The sequence below is a fragment of the Silurus aristotelis genome (assembly GCF_946808225.1).
Source record: "Silurus aristotelis genome assembly, chromosome: 14".
NCBI classification, from domain to species: domain Eukaryota; kingdom Metazoa; phylum Chordata; class Actinopteri; order Siluriformes; family Siluridae; genus Silurus; species Silurus aristotelis.
In genome coordinates this window covers 27,982,944-27,991,779 of record NC_139587.1, presented here as the reverse complement: position 1 = coordinate 27,991,779, position 8,836 = coordinate 27,982,944, and the positions used below count along the sequence as shown (strand labels likewise).

Genomic DNA, 8,836 nt, shown 5'->3' with positions numbered 1-8,836 from the left:
GAGATGTATTGAATCGTGTTCATTTAGATTCCTGTGTTTGATGCAGCGCTCTGTTCTACTGCACTTCTCCATCATACTGATGTTCTCTATAGACATGGCGTCGTAATGATGGGATTTGAAGGTGGACTGGTTTCTGGTTCACAGGTGGAACACCAGTGAAGGACGGAAGAATTTACACTTTGCAGGGTTTATTTTTTTCAATAAAAACCAAGAGAATTAAAAGAGTCTGCTGAGGGAATGGTTGTTTATAGCTGCTATAATGTAAGTGAGAACTATCTAGTTTTATGGATGTAACATTAAATGTTACAGATTAACACTGCTCTGTTCCCATAACAGCACGATGAAGTCAATATAAAACTAAATTATATTGTGATGCAGAAATCATCTCATTGTGTCACACAACCACAAACAAATCCAATTATTTCAATTCTTTTATTTCTTAAAAAAAAAAGACATGATTCAGTAGACATTTTGCACAAACGGCAAATAAAAAGGACACAGTGAAGAAACATTTGTTTATACAGCAGATTCGTCTTTCTCCACAAAACATTTTCCAGAACACAGATCTGAGATCATCTCAAAGCACAGAGCGGAGAGTCTACACAGCAATATCACACAGTTTAACAGGTCTGAGATCAGCTGGACCACGACGCCCGACACACACGACAAGCAACACACTGGGGTTACAAACAAACTACCCGAGTGTGAATAAAACCCAGAGTTTGCCTTTACCCCAGTGTATGTGTGTTTGTGTGTGTGTGTGTATTAGGAATACTATTTCAACAGAAGGAATTCTGCAAGCTGAAACATTCCTGTATAATATTTGAGGAGGTAAAAATGGTGTCCAGGTCACTTCCTGTTTCAAAAACGCCGTGTCCCAACATCACCCTCTCCTGAGATTTTAAACGATTGAGTTGGAATCCAATACTAATACAATACATTTTTGAAAATAAAAAGTCATCCATTCACCATTTTGTCACTACGGAGCCGGGCTAACAAGCAATCCAGATCGTTAACGAGTAGCGTTGTCATAATTAATCACTTCAGGTATGTGGAGTTTTTTTAGTTTTTGAAAGTGAGAACAATCACTGGTCAGTTTTTTTTTCATGCTTATAAAAATAAATAACATGATAAGAACGAGAAAAAACAAAACAAACAAACAAAAAAAACCCGAACATAAATAAGAAAAACAGAAATTTCTCATCATGGCTAACATCGCTGTTAACGATCTGGTGTTGTTATGTAACCAAGGCTACGGAGCGACAAAAGAACCAAAGGCCCACCCCTCGATTTTTTTCTTATTTTTTAAGTTAAACCGAATTACTTGCGATGTAACAGAACGTTCCTAAGAATTTTCATGCGTATACATGTTATGTATTGAAGGTGAGGGGTGGGGCTAAAGAAAATGTATTGTAGGGTGAGGGGCGGGGCTAAGGAAAATGTATTGTAGGGTGAGGGGCGGGGCCAAGAAAAATGTATTGTAGGGTGAGGGGCGGGGCTAAAGAAAATTAATTGTAGGGTGAGGGGCGGGGCTAAGGAAAATGTATTGTAGGGTGAGGGGCGGGGCTGAAGAAAACGTATTGTAGGGTGAGGGGCGGGGCTAAGGAAAATGTATTGTAGGGTGAGGGGCGGGCTGAAGAAAACGTATTGTAGGGTGAGGGGCGGGGCTGAAGAAAACGTATTGTAGGGTGAGGGGCGGGGCTAAGGAAAATGTATTGTAGGATGAGGGGCGGGGCTAAAGAAAATGTATTGTAGGGTGAGGGGCAGGGCTAAAGAAAATGTACTGTAGAATGAGGGGCGGGGCTAAGGAAGAAAATAGACCTTGCGTACTGATCCGATGTCGAACAAACAGAGCAAGATCTCAGGGTTGGTTGTGTTACAGAAAACGGATTAGTAGTATAATTACAACTTTGAAAGATGGTAACAGAACAGTCCGGAAGCACACAGAACCAGTGTTTGTTGGTATGCATGACAGACCGACCCGACAGCAGACTTAACTTGACCTATAACGAATAAAAAAATGTAAAGAAAAACTAAAAATAGGTTTAATAAGTAAACTTTTCTTAGAAAAAAAAAGCTAAATATATTAGTAAACTAAGCAGATATAAAAATCTATAGAGCAAAGTCTCTAAAAATAAATAAATACAATACGCACTGCATCAGCAGCACTGATTTACATTAGTCTGATTGGCTTCAATGTTAGTCCATATGTCCTTAAACAGAACATCTTCTAAAACTAAACAGAACACATGGCTGTAACACACACTCTCTCACACACACACACACACACACACACACCATTCCTACTGGTTTCAGAAATCATTCGTAAGAGTCTGGAGTCCTTCGTGGTGCTTGGAGAGAAAATAAAAGCAGTTTTCTCCGATTTTACGGCCTTGAAATTGTCGTGTCACTACAATGCAAAAAAAAAACAAAAAAGCACACAAACGAAATTCAACCAAATGCAACTCAATTCTATTGCATTTTAGAATTTTACATCGGAATGATGAGATCGTCGTCTCTAGAGCTTCTCCAGAGTATTCGAAGTTACAGCAGTGATTCCTGGCGACGTGATGCGTCTGAACGAGAAGCGTTTCTCGATTTAAAACAACGGAGAATGAAGGAATTGTCACGTGATTTCGGACAGACAGGAAATAAAAGATTGGTGTTTCGTTTAGGAGAATTGGATGATGTGCTGGTGTGATTAGTTATAATGGAGCAGTGGAGTGGAGCTTCACATGCGTTTACTGTGAAGACTTTTATAAGAAATGTTACTATTAGTAATTACAATTACTATTGTGTCAACGCAACGATGCTGAAGTCCAGCGAGGTACGAGGTCACAGCGAGGCCACAGGAACAGGCACATGTTTCCATTCTTCAGCTTGTGATGGTGAAATGCTAATTAAAGATATCTATCGTATACGGCTTTGTATCTGCTGTACAGACTGACGGAAAAACACAAATTAATTTAGTTTCTATTTTTTTTTCATGAAAATTTCTATATTTCTTTCTTCTAAATTCGAATGAAAAGATTTCTGTTCGCGTTTCTGAAGCAAACGAAGCCACACTTTTCCACATGAGTTCTGAATGAGAAGCTGCTGAACCTCCAATGTGGCAGAAAAGCCGTGGCTGAGAGCAGGCGTGTGAATGGGGGGGCGGAGCCTGGGGTGGTGATTGTTAGCGATCAAGCAAACCCCTGTACGTTATTTTCATGAAAGTGTTCTCTGTTTTAGAAAGCAGCAGGATGGATAATAGATGAAAAAGATAGATAGATAGATAGATAGATAGATAGATAGATAGATAGATAGATAGATAGATAGATAGATAGATAGATAGATAGATAGATAGATAGAGATAAAGGGAGGAATAGAGGACAAGAGGAAGAAAATTAGATGAACAGAATGAGCTAACACTACTCTGACACAGAACATGTGTGTCAAAAATCTTAAAATGTCAAAGCAAACGTGACTGTAGCAAAATGAAACCTGTCGCCTGCCTCATATTGGTTCCTCCCTGAACCACCAAACTCTCGACGAGAAACATCTCACCACAACCCACAGACTTGGATTTCTGAAACTTCAATTGGAATAAACATCACTCGATTGTCGACACCAAATAATTAACTAACTAACGAACTAGCTGGCTAGCTAACTCGCTCTGTATAATAATAAAAACATAACAATAATAGAAAAATGTAACTAACCAAAAAAAACCTAACGGAAGAGAGCGAGTTGTTATCGGGTCGTTCGCGCTCACGGATTCATGATCTCTTCTGAGCTTCTAAACGAATATCACGTCATGGGGATGAAAACATTCGACAACTGCATCCGATCGGAAAGGGAAAAATGCGTTTCTCAAATCGCTACGAGGTGAAAGTTTCGAGTTGTACTTCCGCCGTTAGGAGGAAATTTGGCGAGTTCTGCGTTAGAACGTCTTTGTGTTCTGTTCTGTACCTTTTCGTTTCATAACGGCGGCGAAAACTGGGGAAGAATCGCGAGATCGCGACGCATATGGTGTAACTGGAGAGAAATGATTAAAGCACCACTATATATACGTGCACTACTGCACGCACACACACACACACACACACACACACGCTCATGATACTGCCGTATTCTACAGTAGTCTGAACATTATTAAAGGAATGTCTGAAAAACTAACAAAGCAAAAAAAAAAAAGGAAAAATTTAAGTTAGAAGGAATCTTGAAGGAGCCGTCACTCGTCCGGACGTCTCTTTCTTCCTTCTTCTGTCGTTTGAATTCCGTACTTTTAGGCAAGAGGCTGTGGGTTTACACTCAGAGAGAGAGAGAGAGAGAGAGAGAGAGAGAGAGAGAGAGAGAGAGAGAGAGAGAGAGAGAGAGAGAGAGAGAGAGAGAGAGAGAGAGAGAGAGAGAGAGAGAGAGAGAGAGAGAGAGAGCAGCAAGCCAAAGGGAAAAGATGGACATTGTTTTGTCTTTAAGTTTGTGCGCAAAAACGTTTCCAACCAAAACATCCATTTGGTTTGTTGTATTCCTTGTTTCTTTCTTTCTTTCTTTTTCTTTCTTTCTTTCTTTCTTTTCCTTCACGACTCCTGAGGAACGACTTCCAGCACCTTTTGGCAGTTGGCCGTGGCCGAGACTGAGGGACGGAAACAAAAAGATGCGGTTTAGACGTTTTAGAGAGAAAACGAAACACAGAATCGGGTCGTCGTGGGAATATCTGAGGATTGTTTTTTTTGTTCGTTTTTGTGGGCGTGGCTTCCCTGATGTTTTGACAATAAAGAAAATACAATTTACAGCTAGGGGTGTGGGATATTGACAATAAACAATATCCCGATATTTTCTTGATAATAATAATAATAATTTGATGGTATTTTGTTGAGTGTGTTTCTCTGCTGGTTCCTTCAGGACCACCGTGGACTCCTGAATCTTATTTTTGTGTGGTGGTCATTTCACAGCAGTGACACAGATTCATCTGTTCCAATAAGTGTACATTTCTTTATACCTTTTATTACCAATTTACCATTTCTATTTTACTTCATTACAAATGCAGTAAGTGAGAAGGTTGGAATGAGAGCCAGTCGATCAGAGGAACTTACAGATGAGCTGCTTGAGCCACTTGGGTTTGTTCTTCCAGCAGACACCGAAGAAGTAGACGGGAACGCCGGTGGCGATGATGCCGAATCCGATGGCGCACTCGGACGGAGTTTTCCAGATGGACACCACGATCAGGAAGAGACACGCCAACACGAAGGAAATGGGCAGAAGGATGTTCACCTGTGAGGAGACGTTTAGAAGTTCGATGTTTACCTTTAAAATCCTTTGAAAAGCTGAAATGTTTCAATGTTTTTGGAGCTCATATTTTTTTACTGCTATAAAATTAAACTTCTCGCTATTAATTTTCTTAAATTTTTTTTTATAAAAACATTATTGCAACATTTATTTAATTCTAATACCCGACATCAGGTTTTGTTTGTTTATAATGCAACAATGATAACAGCCTATCAGGGCTAATATGCAAATTAAGCACCGATTTGGTAGGAAAAGGGGGCGGGGTTTGAAACAATTTCAAAATTTGTGAAATCACCCGCATGAATGACATTCGCATTTAGAGAGAGAGAGAGAGAGAGAGAGAGAGAGAGAGAGAGAGAGAGAGAGAGAGAGAGAGAGAGAGAGAAAAAAAGGACGAGAGAGAGATAGAGAGAGAGATAGAGAGAGAGAGAGAAGAAGGACGAGAGAGAGAGAGAGAGAAGGACGAGTGAGAGAGAGAGAGAGAGAGAGAGAAGAAAGACGAGAGAGAGAGAGAGAAAAGAAGGACGAGAGAGAGATAGAGAGAGAGAGAGAGAAAGAGAGACAGAGAGAGAAGAAGGACGAGAGAGAGAGAGAGAGAGAGAAGGACGAGTGAGAGAGAGAGAGAGAAGGACGAGTGAGAGAGAGAGAGAGAGAGAGAGAGAGAGAGAGAGAAGGACGAGTGAGAGAGAGAGAGAGAAGGACGAGTGAGAGAGAGAGAGAGGGAGAGAGAGAGAAGGACGAGAGAGAAAGAGAGAGAGAGAGGGGAAGAGAGAGAGAGAGAGAGAGAGAGGGGGAGAGAGAGAGAGAGAGAGAGAGAGAGAGAGAGAGAGAGAGAGATGGAGAGACGCAGTCATATAACCAGTCAAATCCACTTTTCATCCTCGTAACAAAAACTTCCAGCTGTTATGCAAGCTCCGCCCAGAACTCACCTTGATTGGCCGCTCGAGCTCAGGTTTCTTATAGCGCAGCCACATCATTCCGAGGATCGCCATGGCGATACACAGCCAGTTAAAGAAGCTGAAGAAGTTGATGACTGAGAAGATGTCGTTGGAAAAGGCGTACAAGAGTGTCATCAAGCACTGCGACACACACACACACAAACACACACACACACACACACAGAAGTTATTCAAATTAGTTTTAGTTGATTGAGGTTTAAATGATTTGTGTTTATATATATATAAAAAAAAAAATACAATTTATGTTTCAATATGTCTCCTTGAGTGTTACTGATGATGAACAAACACACAGACCACACACACACCTTCATGAAGGCCATGCCTCTTTCAGTGAGATGAACAAACACACAGACCACACACACACCTTCATGAAGGCCACGCCTTCTTTATTAATACTGACATACGCAGATGCTACATCACCTTTACTGAGATTAGCAACAACTGATGCTACGCCTTTTACTAACAAGGAGAGATACAGAGGCCACGCCCACTCACCAAGAATGACAAATTTAGAGGCCACGCTTCCTCTAATAAGACTGACAGATACAGAAGCCACACATCCACTAGACAGACGTCACACTTCCTCTAATCTGACTTGCCATGCATCCACTGTGTGTGTGTGTGTGTGTGTGTGTGTGTGCTTTTTGCAGGTGCTTACGGTGAAAAGGAGCGAGGGCAGTGGGGTGAGAAGGTTTGGGTGAATCATGGACAGCAGGCTGGGAAGATGACCTTCACGTGACCCCACAAAGAACAACCTGAAAACAAGAGAAGAAGAAAACAAACACATTACAATCAGTTTTTAAAACACACACAGAGACAGTTCAGTTTTCCTCAGGGCAATTTACTGCTTTCCTAACTGACACACACACACACACACACACACACACACACACACACACACAATAAACAGAACCAGTAATCAAATGATCAGTGGCTACAAACCAGAAATAAAATATTTTCTAAAAAAACTATCAAAATTAAACTAGCAGGACAAACATAATTAAAGTGTATTATCTGTGTGTGTGTGTGTGTGTGTGTGTGTGTGTGTGTGTGTGTGTGTGTGTGTGTGTGTGTCTGACCTGGATGAGGTAAACAGTGAGCCGTTGACGGAGCCGAAGCAGGAAAGTCCCACAAACACGGGGATGATCCACGCCATGGGGCCCAAATGATAATTTCCAAAATCCTACAACCAGAACAACACTTAACAACTGTGTGTGTGTGTGTGTGTGTGTGTGTGTGTGTGTGTGTGCACGTGTGTGCATGCGTGAGTGTGTGATGTACCCACCACAGCTACAGCTTCAGACGTGAGCATGTCCTCGGGGCTGAGAGTGGTGAAGTAGGCCAGGTTGGTCAGCACGTAAACGACGGTGACGATGGGCAGTGAGATGATGATGGCACGTGGCAGATTTCTGAAACACACACACACACACACACACACACACACACACACACACACACACTTTTACTGTTTTGTAAAAAAATGAATAAAATCAATTAATTATATTACTTTTTAAATTTTTATTATATTTTTATATTCCCTCACTCACTTGTACGGCTCGATCATCTCCTCTGTCACAAAATTCAAATAATTCCTGTAATAAAAGTGCAAAATAATAATAATAAAATAAGGCAGAGAGAATTTCTTAAATATTATTATTATTATTAGTCGAATATTATGGTAAAAATCAAATTTTACAATAAATCTTAATATAGCATTTATATATATATATATATATATATATATATATATATATATATATATATATATATATATATATATATATAACTAAATATATATTTCCAATATAACTGTAGTATAGTCCTTTTAATTTATTTAATTTTGGCTTTATGATTTTTAATCAATTAATTATCTCCAGAAATGTCAACAAAAAAAAAAAGAAAAACGAATCGATTTAGTAATTAATAAATTTCAAATGAACAAACGAGCCAATGAATTAATTGCTTTAATATTTGATTAATTTATTTTAGAAGAGCTTCCCTACAATGATTTGTACTTTGATATAATATATTAAGTAAAGAGTTCATCTGGAAATAATGTAAATTAAATAATTACATCACACAAATTATACCTCTTCAATAATTCTAACAAAATTCCACTTGCAAATTTAAGGCCACGCCCCCTACCTGAGGCAGTGTTTCAGGTAAAAGTGAGACAAACTGGGGGCGTGGCCTAAAACCAGAACCCAAAGCGAATGAAGGTGTTGGTAAACGTACCAGCCTCCGTATGCGAACAGGCCGCTGTAGAGAGCCAAGCCGATGTTCCCAAAATCACTGTTGGATCCTTTGAAAGAGTTCTCAGGGGAAAGGCCTGGGGTTTCACCTGCAAACCACACACACACACACACACACACACACACACACACACACACACACACACACACACGAGACATAATAAGAGGATTAATCATTTCTAATCACCAGCGTTACTTTGAGAGGAACAGCACGTGGGTTCAGAAATACAGCGTGACTTCACTCCACAAAAGATCTCAATGTTGACCTGGAAAACTGCTGATGCACGCAAGGTCTTGTGGGTGTCGAGCACACAGGGAAAAAATTGTGAGAACAAGAAAGTAGAAAACAAACAGATC

At 40.1% G+C, this 8,836-nt stretch overlaps 1 protein-coding gene and 1 long non-coding RNA gene across 2 annotated transcripts in view; both read right to left on the bottom strand.

Moving 5' to 3' along the window:
* Positions 1-418: 418 nt before the first annotated feature.
* On the bottom strand, positions 419-3,325 carry LOC310737104. The gene is made up of 3 exons (XR_014536758.1): positions 1,766-3,325; positions 1,534-1,633; positions 419-1,430 (listed from the first exon to the last, which is right to left on the bottom strand). It is a non-coding gene; the product is annotated as an uncharacterized lncRNA (long non-coding RNA).
* Positions 3,326-4,095: 770 nt separating this feature from the next.
* slc7a5 (solute carrier family 7 member 5) overlaps positions 4,096-8,836 on the bottom strand; it is a 13,795-nt gene continuing 9,054 nt past the window's right edge. Inside the window, exons 3-10 of the mRNA XM_083561216.1 lie at positions 8,463-8,568; positions 7,775-7,819; positions 7,513-7,636; positions 7,307-7,410; positions 6,886-6,982; positions 6,198-6,347; positions 5,076-5,253; positions 4,096-4,615 (exon numbers count right to left, since the gene is read on the bottom strand). Of these exons, the coding sequence (XP_083417342.1) occupies positions 4,560-4,615; positions 5,076-5,253; positions 6,198-6,347; positions 6,886-6,982; positions 7,307-7,410; positions 7,513-7,636; positions 7,775-7,819; positions 8,463-8,568 (860 nt within the window). The 3' untranslated portion in view covers positions 4,096-4,559. The remainder of the gene's footprint in view (positions 4,616-5,075; positions 5,254-6,197; positions 6,348-6,885; positions 6,983-7,306; positions 7,411-7,512; positions 7,637-7,774; positions 7,820-8,462; positions 8,569-8,836) is intronic.